This window comes from Plodia interpunctella, chromosome 27 (genome assembly GCF_027563975.2).
Source record: "Plodia interpunctella isolate USDA-ARS_2022_Savannah chromosome 27, ilPloInte3.2, whole genome shotgun sequence".
Classification (NCBI taxonomy): domain Eukaryota; kingdom Metazoa; phylum Arthropoda; class Insecta; order Lepidoptera; family Pyralidae; genus Plodia; species Plodia interpunctella.
In genome coordinates this window covers 1455461-1470668 of record NC_071320.1, presented here as the reverse complement: position 1 = coordinate 1470668, position 15208 = coordinate 1455461, and the positions used below count along the sequence as shown (strand labels likewise).

Genomic DNA, 15208 nt, shown 5'->3' with positions numbered 1-15208 from the left:
TGAGTTATAAGCGTGACGAGACTCTTTTATCTTGTTTTATATTCGTTATCGAAGTATATTATGTGTTGTGATTTAAATATTTTTAATTGTCTTAAATTTTATCTGGGATGCCTTTATTTGCTACCGGAATTCTTTCATTTTGTTTATCTTATAGCTTTGAGGTTTTCTTTGGAAAAACAGGTTATATTTTATTTTACTTAGTCTAGGAAACAAATAAAACAGTACAATACATAATATATATATATATATATATATATATATATATATATATATATATATATATATATATATATATATATATATATATCGGTCTCACAATAAAATGGACAAAATCAAACACAAACAACATGGCAGCGCTAATCTACCTAGATAACCAAACTACACTATTTATAGTTAATACACATTTCTCAAACTCAACGTCAGCGGCAACAAATGATTTAGCCCGCCTCCGGCAACTAATAATCGAGAAACCAATAAATTCATACATTATAATACTGGGCGACTTCAATGCACACGTCGGCTACCAGAACCCAAAGACACGGCATAATCCAAAACAAATAGGTAGAAACCTGCATCACAAAACTACAAACAACAACGGTGAAATCATGACAGATCTAATTAGAATGGGCAACCTCCGACTAGACACATCCTTTGGCCGCAATAGTTGTAAAACGACATACAGATCCGGCCGCAATATTTCACAAATCGACCACATTATGACCCAAGCTAAAACTCCACCATCATTTAACTATATAAAAGGCGAATACACGCCACTTTCGGACCATAAAATCATCTGGGGCAATCTAAGACCCTTAAATAGAAATACCAACAAGACCCACCAATTTAATACTCAAACAACAACACCCAAAAACAAGGAGCTAAACACATTTAAATATAAATCGCTAGACTATGAACTACTCCAAAGTAAAGGCACAAAAGAAAAATACCAAACGGAAGTAATTAAACTTTTAAATAAAAGACACCAGAACAAAAACAAAGCCAATCTTTCAGAGAGTCAGACGATGTTATTCATTTATGGCTTGCAGCTGTGGATTTGTTTTTGTTCTACGTGTTAGCTATTGTGTTTGTTGTGTTTCCTGGTTTCAATGGCGTCTTTCTAATTTCTTATCTTTTATTTTTATATTGGGCCTTTTTTTTATTGTTGCAGGAATGTTGTTTGGAATTATCAGTATGTTCTAATGTTGGGTTATAGAATAAGTATGTAATATTAGGTTATTTAAGACAAATGTTGGCGGAATATCTGAGGTGCCATATGAGTTATAAGCGTGACGAGACTCTTTTATCTTGTTTTATATTCGTTATCGAAGTATATTATGTGTTGTGATTTAAATATTTTTAATTGTCTTAAATTTTATCTGGGATGCCTTTATTTGCTACCGGAATTCTTTCATTTTGTTTATCTTATAGCTTTGAGGTTTTCTTTGGAAAAACAGGTTATATTTTATTTTACTTAGTCTAGGAAACAAATAAAACAGTACAATACATAATATATATATATATATATATATATATATATATATATATATATATATATATATATATATATATATATATATATATATATATATATATATACATATACATAAATAAAGACTAATGTGTATTTTGGATTTGATTTTGGCACTGCCTTGTAGTATTCAAGCAGTGGGACAAGATTATTTCTTTGAAATATAGTTGCTTTTTGTTGGCTTGTTGGTATTACATGTAACTCTAAAACTCAGACAAATTCACCACGCTCTAAATACGCCAATAGCACTTTTTTGTATTAAATATTTATGTATTTAAGTGAACCCGAACGCGCGTTGTCTATTTATTTCTTTTATATAATATTTGAACTATTAAATTACAACACTAGAACAGGTTCATGTTTTATTTTACTTAATCTGGCAAACAAATAAAGCAGTACATCTATACATAAGTAAAGACGAATGTGTATCTTGGATTTGATTTTGGCACTGCCTTGCAGGATTCAAGCGGTGGGACCAGATTATTTCTTTGAAGTATAGTTGCTTTTTTGTTGGCTACTTGGAGAACTTGTTACGCTAAGGGTTTGTTTACGTTATGGGTTAAGTATATAGCTCTAGGTAAAGATATATTTATGAAGGGGGATATTTTATAACATGGAACGCTCTCACCCGTGTTTTTCAGCTTGTGTAGTGTTGGCAGGCTGCAGGTTCACTTACGAAGTCTTCAGCATTGGAGATGTTTTGTTTAGATACTTATAAATTATATGTTTAGGTAACACTAAAATCTCAAACTAATTCACTACGCTCTAAAATCGCCAATAGCACTTTTGTGTTAAATATTTATTAATTTAAGTGAACCCGAACACGCTTGGACTAATAATAGATTTGTTAAATATTTGGTTAAATTGGAAGTGAGTATAGGTACGGTCACAAACACTTTCAACATCTGCAAACACTTTCAACATCTGGTTGCGCGGTCTATTGTTTGCGTTCGGAGCTAAAGGGACGTCCTTTCGCGACGGCTACTCGGTCGAGACTCCTTGCGGCGTCATCACACAGTTATGGAGTTTAGTCTAACAATTAGGATACTGAAATGTTTCGTATGTACAAACCTATGGTAATAAATTGTCTATATAACAGTGAAAACTGCATCAAAATCCGTTGCGTGGTTGAAAAGAAGAAAGCTTAGAAACAGACAGAGGCGGAACCCGACTTTATTTTTAACCTCCGACGCAAAAAGAGGGCTGTTATAAGTTTGACCGATAAGTGTGTCTGTCTGTATACGTGGCACCGTAGCTCATAAACGGGTGCAGCAATTTGGTTGCGGTTTTTTATTTGATAGTTAATTTTAACATGATGATTTTATGATATGTTTGATCAAAATCGGTACAGCCATTCAAAAGTTGTAGCTAAATGAATATTGAGAGGCGGGGATTTTTTATTTGTCTAACAAATATAGGTATATACTTATATAGGTACTATGTACATGATAAATGGAAGTTTGGATCTTAGATCTCAACCAAAATATAGGTTATCCTGTATCCTTATAAATTTCTTACTACTAAGTATAATATCATCCGAGGAAGAAATGAGTCCCAATACAAGCATATATAACATATGTATAACCATCCTATATTGAATCAAAAAAATCAAAATCAAATCATTTATTCAGAAATTAGGCCTTCACAGGCACTTTTTCACGTCATATTCTAAATTAAATGATGTTTACCAAAGCTACAAACTACTAGCATTTCGGAACGACCACTGCTGAGAAGAAATGCCGAAAGAAACTCATTCAAACAGTGTTGGTCCCTATTATGCCAGAAGGGCTTACCATTTTTTAAATATAAATTTATGTATAATTTTTTATCAGTAATATAACATGTAAGTACATAATAAAGTACATGGTCAAAAGGTATACTGAAACATATTATGATTGTGATCAAGTGCTGATGAAAGGAAAATATATATATACTTATACATTATGAGGGTAACTCAAATTAAACAGATATCTTCATGTTATTTTTAACAATAAACACTATGACAATGTTATTTTTAACAATAAGACTTGACCCAGGATCGGCTTCCAACGAGGGAACTCAACGTTTTTTTTATAGTATCGTGGGAAAAATGATAAGCAAACTCGGACATGATATTTTTTTGTCACGTGTATCATCTAGTTGACGATAAAAGCTTCTAATAAACATTTTTTTTTACATAAATGTGCTTTTTGATTAAATCGACGTGTATTGGTATAAATATTAAATCCCTTGTGCCATAGTTCCACTTGTTAGAACCACTCCATGCTGTTGTCTTTCACCGGAAGCAAGTGGTTGTCTATGAAAACTACTATTTATGATTCAGATTGGTATACAAACTCATGTGGCACGAGTAGGATTCAAACCTGGGACCTATTGATCTACACCACCGCTTCAGGGGCGTACTGATAAGTCCAAATATTGACTTTTTATAAGTGTTTTACTCGAAAGAATAAGTGTAATGAATAGATACATCATTTTTTTATATTTCATATGAAAATAGAGATAAATTACAGCTTTTTTCTAATATTGTTGAAAGGACATATGATGGTTAAATTATTTTCATTAAAAAAAAACTCATATTAACTATAGTAACCGAAACTATACCTAGTTAAAGTGTGACTTTTTTTTCAATATTAGAAATTTAATTCTTTTAAATGTTTGGTAAAAAGGCTCAACCTTAAAGTTGACATTTTGTACGTCCCGAAAAATAATAAAATAAAAATTACAATATATCCGTTTATTCTGTACTTAAAATCATTTTGCTGTCTTGAATTTGACGTCTAGTAAGCTCCATACGGAACACCACCGCATCCGCAGTTGCCGGAGATGGAGACGGCGCCAGCAGCTGGCAAGTTGCCGCTGAAGCTCACAGCGCCGAGCACTGGCACGGCGCCAGTGACGACCGTGGTGCCAGCAACTGGCAGCTCTCCGGAGACGGCGAGCGCGCCGTTACCCACGCCGCCGTAGCCGCCGGCGATGCCGAGTCCGCCGAGACCAGAAACGCCTAGCCCGGCAGCGTTAAGTCCAAGACCGAGTCCAGAGTTGATGCCGAGTCCAGCTCCAGCCAATCCCAAGCCACCAGCGTTAACCAATCCCAAGCCACCAGCGTTAACCAATCCCAAGCCACCAGCGTTAGTCAATCCCAAGCCGCCAATTCCGGCCAAGCCATTGTTGTAGCCGTAGCCGCCAATGGTGTCGACCTCAACAGCGGCCACCTCGACTTCGCCGATTCCATAACCTGAAGCGCGAGGACCCAGGCCATAAAGGGCTTGGCTGTACGCTTGCTAGAAACGAAAACAACACACCAGTTTTTTGGTTTGTGGCTATATAAATTTGGTGCTAAAAGAGAGATCTCATGAAAAAAGTAAAATTGAAATATATACTATAAACGTCTAGATATACCTTAATCAAATTCCTAAGAATTTAACAGTATGATGTAAATGTAGGATTACAATTGGTTTTCAATATAATTATCTTGACGACCTCGGTGGCGCAGTGGTAAAGTGCTTGCTTCTGAACCGAAAGGTCAGGGGTTCGAACTCCGGTCGGGTCATGATGGAAAATGATATTTTTCTGATTGGCCCTGGTCTTGGATGTTTATATAATATATATGTATTTGTTGTAAAATAACTATAGTTGAGTTAGTATTCCATAACACAAACACAAGTCTCGCATTTACTTTGTGGCTAGCTCAATCTGTGTGATTTGTCCTTATATATTTATTTATTTATATTTTTTATCTAGCTTAGGGATGCTGACGACCGTGCCAAATGGAGACGAAAAAGTAGATAAGTTAACTCTGGGCTCCAACGCTCAGCGGCTGCAGAAGTAACTGGGAAAGCGATCAAACGAGAGAGATTAAAGCAAGAATAAAATCCCTGAAGAAAAGTCACAAGACATTACACAATATTACCTGGATCAGGCAAGCTTGGATGCAGAGCAACAGGAAAGCGAAGGTGGACATATTTGTTTATATGTTCTAAGAACGAATGAACTTAAAATGATTTTTATCAAAAAAACATGGCTTATATACCTTAGCAGTCGCTTATATTTTGAAACATAGTATGTACTCTATCAACATTACGATTAGCAACTTATTGCAATTAACACAACAGCTTACAACTGATAAGAAAATTAAGTTAATATGGTTAACACTTGCAGTATATAAGGAACTATTTTCTAAGTAATCTTCAGTATTCAGTTGAACTTCAACCTATCAAAATGGCTTTTAAATATACCCTTGTCTTGTGTGGATTGGTGCTAGCCATCCAGGTTCGTATTTACTTTAACAAAATATTGTGGACTTTACGTACATTACTTAAAATTGTGATTCACTCACAGCAATAAATATATACAATTTCTTACTATTCTATTTTCATAATTTTAGAGCACTTTCGCACAAACCTACCGTGGAAACTCTGTGGTTGAGAACAATGTGGTAGTGAACAACGCTAACGCAGCCGGCGGTCTGGGAGCGACGTATGGTTTTGCTGGAGGCGCTGCTGGAGCACTCGGTGCCGCCGGATCACTCGGCGCAGGAGGACTGGGCTGGGGAGTCGCTAGCGCGCCTGCGCTCGGACTGGGCTTGAACAACGGCTTGGGCGCTGGACTCGGCCTCGGCAACGCTGTGGTGACAAGCCCAGCTTTCATCGACCTGATCAGTCTGTCAGCCGGAGGAGTGTTGCCGATCTCCAGTGTGGGCCCCGTCATCCCAGCCGGCCTCAACGTGGTGTCAGACAACGCGATCGAAGGCGCTGTGCTGGTCAGCGGTCAGCTGCCGTTCTTGAGCGCTGTGGCCTTCGAAGGAGCCTTGGCTTCAGCTGGTTCTGGAGCCTCTTCTTGCGGCTGCGGTAACGGCAACATTGGCATCGTCAGCGAGACCGGATCCGCCGCTCTGCTGCCAGCTGCCGCCGGTCTTGGCCTGGGAGCCGCCGGACTCGGCCTGGGTGCTGGACGCGGTCTTGGTTATGCTGGACGCGGAAACGGACTCTACATATAAGTTTTTTTCACAAACGTATGGGATATGAATAAAACGTACGATCATTGAGCTAAAAATGTGTTGTATCATTTATCTAATTGTTAGATTTATAAATTGGAAGTCATCATTATATATTTTACATGTCGATTTCTTAAAAGCAATTAACAGGTTTTCTCATGAATACTTCACCGGAAGTAGGTGAAATCTATGAAAAATACTACAAGCCAGATTGATATATACAAACTCCTGAGACACGAGTACAATTTTGAACCCTTAGATAATAGGAGAGTGTCTTCTTAATCACTAGATCAACAACGCTTAGTGTGAATTTTTTAATAGATTACGCCAGCAAACATGCAAGCTTAATGTTTGCTGGGGTAATCCATAAAAAAAATCTTTTTTGGGAAAATTATTACTTATTACCCGTGTATTAATTCCATACAAAAAAGTAAGTAAAAAAAGGTTACTCGAAAAGTCGTTCTGTTCTGGCGATGAGTAAAAAATAATATTGACAAAGTAATTATTATTCATAAAAATGTTAATTTAAGCCTACTTTAAGTTAAATTATGTTTTTTTCACTAGGCACTTTAATATTTGACAGTGACATAACGATGTATTATTTACTTAGGTATTATCAGTTTAAGTAGTACCAAATTCAAATTCAAAATTATTCAATTTAGGATGATATACATCACTTATTGACGTCAAAAAAATCACTTAAACTAAGTCTACTGCCGGCTTCCCAAGCGCAGATGAATAAGAAGCGGCGCAACAAACTTCACCGCAGCTTTTTCTCCAAGGACGTCAGTTAACATAGTCAGTACCATAAAGTAAACATGAAGGAAAAATATTTCTGTGTCACATAATATTTAACAAAACGACTTGGCTGTATGGGCTAGAACCCTTTGCCTCCTCAATGAAACGAGGGAATAAACAAAAAAAGAATGGTATGACAAATAGTGTGACAGAGAGTCGGCACCCAATTTTGACCGCCATAAGTAACTGTATTTTGTAAACGGTTGACTTTTTTCAGTAATTTGTTCAGCTATATTTGCCTGACAGTAGCCGGTATTGTTACCTAAAGATTTCGAAAAAGTTCAGCTGCATACATATGCTCTATTTTTTTTTGTCTTGTATTCATTTTTCACGCCAATGCCGCAGTGGTTAGTTTTGAGAAAAGTTATAAATATTTACCTAAATTTACACCGCACTTAGCAAAATTATGGCTACTTTATGATCATACAAGCTGATGCCCGCGACTTCGTTCGCGTAGCCGAACCATAATTATTAGAGATATATATAATCAAAATTATTAGAGAGAAAATAACATAAGCCCGAACTCATATTCTATAACTAAGTTTTCAACGAATACCTTCCGTCGTCATCGAAACTTAGCCCAAACTGTTTCCGCCTTCACCACGTGGAGGTTTTGTAGCAGCTTATGTATATATGTAGTATAGGGTAAATATAAGATTAACTTCATTACAGAACTTCCGTTTAAGAAACGTTCGAATTCTTCTATTTTAATACGCCAACCGTTACTACTCCTCAGGTTGAACAATTTCTGATAAGACTTCACTTAACAGAAAATGCTTATCAGATTGGTTAACTTTTGCTAAGTCATCATTTTTATATATATTATAGAAGAGCTGTTGCTCGCGGCAAAGAAGACATGGGGAATAAAATAGACTTTTGAGATGTTTGTGAATAAATAAATAAAATAATAAATAAATATATTGAGACGAATCACACAAATTGAGCTAGCCCCAAAGTAAGTTCGAGACTTGTATTATGGGATACTAACTCAACGATACTATATTATATAATAAATACATATATAAATAAACATCCAAGACCCGGGCCAATCAGAAAAAGATCATTTTCCATTATGACCCGACCGGGGATCGAACCCGGGACCTCTCGGTTCAGTGGCAAGAACCTTACCACTGCGCCACCGAGGTTGTCAAAAATGAATCATGGTTAAAAATGTGGACCAAATGAGTCTTTTAATAAATACCTATGTTAAAAATTCGCAATAGGCTGATCAACTTTTGTTAAGGCGCTTTTGTCATATCTGTTATAGTATAGCTGATCTGTTGGAGTTCATCATCAGGTGTTCCATATCTTCGATTTTTAAAAGTCTACAGAAAATGCTCATCAGGGCGAACAATTTTTGTTAAGGTGACTTTTCTATATTTCCAACAGTTTAGCTGGTCTTTATAGGTTCTGCTGGAGCTGTTCCAGTTTCCAAAATAAATTATTCCCTATATATTGACCAGGCTTTATAGCTATACAACAAAAAAAGTTTCATTCAAATCTTATTTGAATAAAATGTAAACAAAAAACATCTATAAATATAAGAATTTGCATTTATTTTTGTTGTCAAGTTGGTCAATTAATAGCTCCCATATGGAACACCACCGCATCCGCAGTTGCCGGAGATGGAGACGGCGCCAGCAGCTGGCAAGTTGCCGCTGAAGCTCACAGCGCCGAGCACTGGCACGGCGCCAGTGACGACCGTGGTGCCAGCAACTGGCAGCTCTCCGGAGACGGCGAGCGCGCCGTTACCCACGCCGCCGTAGCCGCCGGCGATGCCGAGTCCGCCGAATCCAGCAGCGCCAATTCCAAGACCGAGTCCAGAGTTGAGGCCGAGTCCAGAGTTGATGCCGAGTCCAGCTCCAGCCAATCCTATGCCACCAGCGTTAACCAGTCCCAAGCCACCAGCGTTAGTCAATCCCAAGCCACCAGCGTTAGTCAATCCCAAGCCACCAGCGTTAGTCAATCCCAAGCCACCAGCGTTAGTCAATCCCAAGCCGCCAATTCCGTTCAAGCCATTGTTGTAGCCGTAGCCGCCAATGGTGTCGACCTCAACAGCGGTTACCTCAACGTCCCCGAATCCATAACCTGAAGCACGAGGACCCAGACCATAAAGGACTTGGCTGTACGCTTGCTGCAAGTAAAGTGTAATTTCAGAATTATAGCATTTCTGATATTGTTGGAAACTTTTTGTGATGTTACCTAAAATTAAAAGTGGTCACTTTTGCCTGTTATTTACTGTAGAAAAATCGAATTGAAAAATCGAAGAAATTAGTGACTTATAACCAACAAGATACTTTAATAAATTACTTGAATCTTTAGCATTAAATTTAACTTAACCTATCTAAAAATCAATTGACATTCCGAATTTATTTATCATAGATAATTACCTGGATGAGGCAAGCTTGGATGCAGAGCAACAGAAAAGCGAAGGGGGACATGGTTTTGTATTCAAAGAACAAATAAACTTAGAATATTTTTTTCTAAGATCGATTTGACTTATATACTAATGTGTCGTTTGTATGTCGAAACATATTGTGTACTTATCAACGATTTACCTTAGCAACATAATGTAATTAGCACAACAAATAAGTTACACGTATAGATAAGGAAATGAACACTGGTGTTAACATATATAAGGAAGGCTTTTCTTAATAGACATCAGTATTGAGTTGATCCTCAAATAATCGAAATGGCTTTCAAGATTACCCTTGCATTATGCGGATTAATCCTTGCCGTCCAGGTATTTTATAAAAATATTTGATCAATATTACAAATTACATTGTATTAAATAAATATGCTGCTTGCATTGCTTCTAAATATTCGTAAAAAGTTCTGGAGTGTAATCCAGTAAATGTAATTCTGGAGTGTAATCCTGATGCTGCATGCCACCAAATAGTTGGGCACAAAAAGTTACCTTAACGTGCCAGAATTACTGACTGCTGATATGATAGTGGGAGTAACTTTACGGATTTTCACCTGCAAGACTAAATGGTGAACTTAACAGATATTATTAAATAAATTAATGTAATTAAGTTCCCCAGTAGTGGGGCGTTCGTATTGTCTGAAAAAGTATGTAGTAAATATGAAAAAGGAAATAAATTAGGTATATTTAGTTGATTTTCTATACCATTACTACGTATATTTGCAGCTGTTGCTAGCTTGCACGATTTGAACCTTTTGTTATAATTATTTTTCATATGATTGTAGGCGCAATTGTACAAAGGAAACTCCGTGGTTGAGAACAATGTGGTAGTGAACAACGCTAACGCAGCCGGCGGTCTGGGAGCGACGTATGGTGTTGCTGGAGGCGCTGCTGGAGCACTCGGTGCCGCCGGAGCACTCGGCGCAGGAGGACTGGGCTGGGGAGTCGCTAGCGCGCCTGCGCTCGGACTGGGCTTGAACAACGGCTTGGGCGCTGGACTCGGACTGGGCAACGCTGTGGTGGCAAGCCCAGCTTTCATCGACCTGGTCAGCCTGTCCGCCGGAGGAGTGTTGCCGATCTCCAGTGTGGGCCCCGTCGTCCCAGCCGGCCTCAACGTGGTGTCAGACAACGCGATCGAAGGCGCTGTGCTGGTTAGCGGTCAGCTGCCGTTCTTGAGCGCTGTGGCCTTCGAAGGAGCCCTGCCTTCAGCTGGTTCCGGAGCCGCTTCTTGCGGCTGCGGTAACGGCAACATTGGCATCGTCAGCGAGACCGGATCCGCCGCTCTGCTGCCAGCTGCTGCCGGTCTCGGCCTGGGAACCGCTGGACTTGGCGCTCTCGGTGGTCTTGGCGCAATCGGACCTAGAGGTCTCTACTTGTAAATAGACAATTTCAAAACCTTCGAAAATCGAAAATAAATAATCAAAAATATAATTTCTTGTGTTTTCTTTTCTGATTCATCATTTCGGCTTCATAAAATCGGTAAAAGATACTTGTATGTTCCGCCAAGCTTGAAAATGCATAATATATCACGCACCTATGATAATGTCGTCCACAATGTGTCCGTCACCGGCGACACCTTGTCAGATCCTGGCATGAGCTCAGATGTGACTCGTAAAGCCGAACGTGTTTGTTGCTCATAGATATTACTGTAATGTCCACTTGCATTGTAGGTGTAGGAGTTGGAAGCTTTGGGATGAGTTCTTTTCTTCGAGCATATCATTTCGCGTTGTTCTTCGAAACGAGCATGTTCGAATTTTGTTGTTCTCCTTTCGATAGCATACGCCACTCTGTTTCTTCAAGGAATCTTTCTGCCACGTATCGTGAGACAGGCAACAGCATCTTAGACGTCTTTTCAAGATGTCCTTGTAACAGAAGTACTGTCCGATAGGCTTCCGTTTTCCACTGGTTAGTTCTGAGTAGCAGATTTAGGCCCAACGAGAGTCATTCATTGCCCCTACAAAGTGAACTTTCAAATCAGTGTAAAGTAATATAATTTATTATTTTTTCGTCCGGCAATGCAATTCATTTAGGAAATGTGCTACACTTTGGCTACTCTTGATACTTAGAATAGGTTGCACCGTTAACTTTAACGTGCGCGAAAAATGCAAAATACCTACGCTATTTTGCCTAAACGTAAGCGGCGAGCCGGTTACAATCAACGTCAAATTTGACGGCACTTAAAGTTTTTGAGCCGTAAACGCTTCGAAATTGTACAGAAAATGGCATAATGACAGTATAGAGAAAAATTGCTGATCTCAATAAGTGTGAACTTCAGTGAATAAGTAATAATGAAAAATATCTAATCGGATACGCTACAAGTCAAATTAGATAAGTTTTTCTAAATATCAAAAACAATAGGTAATTAACTGAATTTTCATGAAAGTGATGTTAGACTGATGGAACTATTCAGATTCAAAACACATTAAATTACAGCCGAAGTTAGTTTTAAGAAGAAATGACAGTTATATTCGTCAAAGAGATCTTGTGCATTTGAGATTGATAAAAAACCATGACCGTACCGGCAGTAAACCGTTGAGGAGTTTCCCTCATTGCCAGCCGGTCCTGATCTTTCATCAAATCTTGCTTATTCCATTAATGTATTGCCATTGAGCTAAAGCCATTTATGTAAATTTTCATGACTAGAAGCTCGTAAAGCAATGAAACAAAGTGGCATTTATCGTGTTTTACATTTTATTATCTTAATGTGAAATATCTTATTGGTTCTTACTACATTAATTTTTTGATTTGCACATTATTAGGCCTGATTGAAAATTAGCTATAATTGAGCAGAAATTCATAAAACAATTTAGAAAATTTACAAAAACTAATTAGACAGATTGATTTAGCCCAAGATTAAGTGTAATTCTTGTGTATTAATAACCATAATGTTAATATATAATTTACCCTACCCTTATTTTTTAATCTTTTCTTGACTTGGGTCTTGGATGTTTATACTGTTTAGTTTATGTAATAAAATATGAATAGTATCGTTGAGTTATCATCCCATAAGTTATATGTCCAATAAAGATTTATTTATAGATTTCTTATTTTTTTAATTAATGTATAAGACCTATATTTGTTAATTGACGTCCTTGGAGGAAAGGCCGCGGTGAAGTTTGTTGCGCCGCTTCTTCTTCACTTGCGCTTTGGAAGCCGGCAGTAGACTTAGTTTAAGTAATTTTTTTGACGTCAATAAGTGATGTATATCATCCTAAATTAAATAAAGAATTTTGAATTTGAATTGATGAAAAATTCAAGTATCTTCCTACTTCCAATTTCATTTGGCTGGATTGCGAAAAACTAAGATGAATCAGTAATTAAGACACTAGAAATTATATTCTGATGATCAATATTTATTTTCGGTTTCGAAATGTTTTGAAATTGTTTATTTAGAAGTAGAGACCTCTAGGTCCGAGTGCGCCAAGACCACCGAGAGCGCCGAGTCCGGCGGCTCCCAGGCCAAGGCCGCCAGCAGCTGGCAGCAGAGCGGTAGATCCGGTCTCGCTGACTATGCCGATGTTGCCGTTACCGCAGCCGCAAGAAGAGGCTCCGGAACCAGCTGAAGCCAGGGCTCCTTCGAAGGCCACAGCGCTCAAGAACGGCAGCTGACCGCTGACCAGCACAGCGCCTTCGATCGCGTTGTCTGACACCACGTTGAGGCCGGCTGGGACGACGGGGCCCACACTGGAGATCGGCAACACTCCTCCGGCGGACACACTGACCAGGTCGATGAAAGCTGGGCTTGCCACCACAGCGTTGCCCAGGCCGAGTCCAGCGCCCAAGCCGTTGTTCAAGCCCAGTCCGAGCGCAGGCGCGCTAGCGACTCCCCAGCCCAGTCCTCCGGCTGCGCCGAGTGCTCCGGCGGCACCGAGTGCTCCAGCAGCGCCTCCAGCAACACCATACGCCGCTCCCAGACCGCCGGCTGCGTTAGCGTTGTTCACTATCACGGAGTTTCCACGGTAGTTTTGGGCGAAAGCGGTCTGAAATAAGTAAATAAAATGAAAAAATGTTTCTTTCCACCATATAAAAACTACGTTTCATTATACATGATTTAACAAGGAATGAAAGATTCGAGGAAAGAGCATTAGCAAGCTAACCTAAAATTAGGATCATCTTACTTTATCACCCTGAAATTGTATTCTTGTTATTCTTAATTAGCTTTTTTTTTAATTTTATTTTAAGAAATAACTTACCTGTATGGCCAAGACCAAACCGCACAAAACAAGGGTGACTTTGACTGCCATATCGATGATTTAATGATGAACTCAATAATAATTTTCTTCGCCGTACTTCCCCTTTTTATATGTGGCGCCTACGCTTATTACCAAATAACGCCTTATCATTTCTTACTTTTGACATACAAAGGCAATAGTGATAAAAGTACTAACGCAAGTTTGTTACGAAATTTTATAAAATCACGGTATATAAACTGGATTGTACCAAATCAAATGTATTCTGAGCTTAAGTGTTCTAAATATACAAACAAACATGTCCACCTTCGCTTTTCTGTTGCTCTGCATCCAGGCTTGCCTCATCCAGGTAATGTCTTAAAATATTTGTATTACCTACCTACTATTATTTTTGTACTTCTTTCACTTTTTGATACTACTTATATATAAAACTCTCAACTTCTTACAGTCGTGCCCATTATGTGGAATGTAACACCCCTTTCTGTGTAAAATCAATGGTTTACTGTTGCCTTTTCAATTACCCTAATTAGCTGACAAATAATTCAACAATCAACTAGATTTCCAAATTTTTATCACGATGTTTTGTAAAACATAATTCTGATTTGCTATTGTAATTTACAGCAAGCGTTCAGCCAAGCCATTTATGGTCTGGGTCCACGTAGCGGCTACGGTTATGGCGGAGTTGAAGCGAGCGCTGTTGACATCGAAGCTGTTGGCGGCTACGGCTACAACAATGGCTTGGCCGGAATTGGCGGTCTGGGATTGACTAACGCTGGTGGCTTGGGATTGGTTAACGCTGGTGGCATAGGATTGGCTGGAGCTGGACTCGGCATCAACTCTGGACTCGGTCTTGGACTTAACGCTGCCGGGCTAGGCGTTTCTGGTCTCGGCGGACTCGGCATCGCCGGCGGCTACGGCGGCGTGGGTAACGGCGCGCTCGCCGTCTCCGGAGAGCTGCCAGTTGCTGGCACCACGGTCGTCACTGGCGCCGTGCCAGTGCTCGGCGCTGTGAGCTTCAGCGGCAACTTGCCAGCTGCTGGCGCCGTCTCCATCTCCGGCAACTGCGGATGCGGTGGTGTGCCATACGGAAACTACTAGATATCGACAAAATTTGCACTTTGATAGAATTGAATACATTTGAATTCGTAAAATTATCTGGTGTACTTATTTATTTGCGACATCTTGAATATCAACCAAAACGAACATGAACAGCGCCAAGATAAAGTAAAATAGAACTAACCTTTTTTTTTCGTGTGGAAAGACGCTCGTCC

General features: G+C 39.0%; 6 protein-coding genes across 6 annotated transcripts; 3 read left to right on the top strand and 3 right to left on the bottom strand.

The window, feature by feature from the left end:
• Nucleotides 1-4250: 4250 nt before the first annotated feature.
• LOC128681620 (chorion class A protein Ld12-like) lies at nt 4251-5537 on the bottom strand. Its single transcript, XM_053765639.1, has 2 exons — nt 5442-5537; nt 4251-4812 (listed from the first exon to the last, which is right to left on the bottom strand). Exons 1-2 carry the CDS (start codon nt 5490-5492, stop codon nt 4309-4311), a joined length of 555 nt encoding a protein of 184 aa, XP_053621614.1. The 5' UTR covers nt 5493-5537; the 3' UTR covers nt 4251-4308.
• A 163-nt stretch (nt 5538-5700) lies between these two features.
• On the top strand, nt 5701-6583 carry LOC128681475 (chorion class B protein PC10-like). The gene is made up of 2 exons (XM_053765391.1): nt 5701-5800; nt 5916-6583. Exons 1-2 carry the CDS (start codon nt 5750-5752, stop codon nt 6525-6527), a joined length of 663 nt encoding a protein of 220 aa, XP_053621366.1. The 5' UTR covers nt 5701-5749; the 3' UTR covers nt 6528-6583.
• Nucleotides 6584-8857: 2274 nt separating this feature from the next.
• On the bottom strand, nt 8858-9845 carry LOC128681587 (chorion class A protein L11-like). Its single transcript, XM_053765601.1, has 2 exons — nt 9713-9845; nt 8858-9456 (listed from the first exon to the last, which is right to left on the bottom strand). The coding sequence occupies exons 1-2, from the start codon at nt 9761-9763 to the stop codon at nt 8902-8904; spliced, it is 606 nt and encodes a 201-aa protein (XP_053621576.1). The 5' UTR covers nt 9764-9845; the 3' UTR covers nt 8858-8901.
• Nucleotides 9846-9923: 78 nt separating this feature from the next.
• Nucleotides 9924-11178, top strand: LOC128681585 (chorion class B protein PC10-like). Its single transcript, XM_053765599.1, has 2 exons — nt 9924-10065; nt 10533-11178. The coding sequence occupies exons 1-2, from the start codon at nt 10015-10017 to the stop codon at nt 11124-11126; spliced, it is 645 nt and encodes a 214-aa protein (XP_053621574.1). The 5' UTR covers nt 9924-10014; the 3' UTR covers nt 11127-11178.
• A 1901-nt stretch (nt 11179-13079) lies between these two features.
• LOC128681586 (chorion class B protein M2410-like) lies at nt 13080-14076 on the bottom strand. Its single transcript, XM_053765600.1, has 2 exons — nt 13941-14076; nt 13080-13727 (listed from the first exon to the last, which is right to left on the bottom strand). Exons 1-2 carry the CDS (start codon nt 13989-13991, stop codon nt 13137-13139), a joined length of 642 nt encoding a protein of 213 aa, XP_053621575.1. The 5' UTR covers nt 13992-14076; the 3' UTR covers nt 13080-13136.
• A 52-nt stretch (nt 14077-14128) lies between these two features.
• On the top strand, nt 14129-15091 carry LOC128681588 (chorion class CA protein ERA.1-like). Its single transcript, XM_053765602.1, has 2 exons — nt 14129-14286; nt 14559-15091. The coding sequence occupies exons 1-2, from the start codon at nt 14236-14238 to the stop codon at nt 15033-15035; spliced, it is 528 nt and encodes a 175-aa protein (XP_053621577.1). The 5' UTR covers nt 14129-14235; the 3' UTR covers nt 15036-15091.
• Nucleotides 15092-15208: the final 117 nt, after the last annotated feature.

What these genes read in the sequence shown, in the direction of transcription:
- LOC128681620 (XM_053765639.1), bottom strand. Translation starts at nt 5,492, where the DNA reads ATGTCCACCTTCGCTTTCCTGTTGCTCTGCATCCAAGCTTGCCTGATC. An exon ending in TCCAAGCTTGCCTGATCCAG is followed by an intron (nt 4,813 to 5,441) that starts GTAATATTGTGT and finishes TTTCGTTTCTAG; the next exon opens with CAAGCGTACAGCCAAGCCCT.
- LOC128681475 (XM_053765391.1), top strand. Translation starts at nt 5,750, where the DNA reads ATGGCTTTTAAATATACCCTTGTCTTGTGTGGATTGGTGCTAGCCATC. An exon ending in GATTGGTGCTAGCCATCCAG is followed by an intron (nt 5,801 to 5,915) that starts GTTCGTATTTAC and finishes TCATAATTTTAG; the next exon opens with AGCACTTTCGCACAAACCTA.
- LOC128681587 (XM_053765601.1), bottom strand. Translation starts at nt 9,763, where the DNA reads ATGTCCCCCTTCGCTTTTCTGTTGCTCTGCATCCAAGCTTGCCTCATC. An exon ending in TCCAAGCTTGCCTCATCCAG is followed by an intron (nt 9,457 to 9,712) that starts GTAATTATCTAT and finishes CTTTACTTGCAG; the next exon opens with CAAGCGTACAGCCAAGTCCT.
- LOC128681585 (XM_053765599.1), top strand. Translation starts at nt 10,015, where the DNA reads ATGGCTTTCAAGATTACCCTTGCATTATGCGGATTAATCCTTGCCGTC. An exon ending in GATTAATCCTTGCCGTCCAG is followed by an intron (nt 10,066 to 10,532) that starts GTATTTTATAAA and finishes ATATGATTGTAG; the next exon opens with GCGCAATTGTACAAAGGAAA.
- LOC128681586 (XM_053765600.1), bottom strand. Translation starts at nt 13,991, where the DNA reads ATGGCAGTCAAAGTCACCCTTGTTTTGTGCGGTTTGGTCTTGGCCATA. An exon ending in GTTTGGTCTTGGCCATACAG is followed by an intron (nt 13,728 to 13,940) that starts GTAAGTTATTTC and finishes TACTTATTTCAG; the next exon opens with ACCGCTTTCGCCCAAAACTA.
- LOC128681588 (XM_053765602.1), top strand. Translation starts at nt 14,236, where the DNA reads ATGTCCACCTTCGCTTTTCTGTTGCTCTGCATCCAGGCTTGCCTCATC. An exon ending in TCCAGGCTTGCCTCATCCAG is followed by an intron (nt 14,287 to 14,558) that starts GTAATGTCTTAA and finishes TGTAATTTACAG; the next exon opens with CAAGCGTTCAGCCAAGCCAT.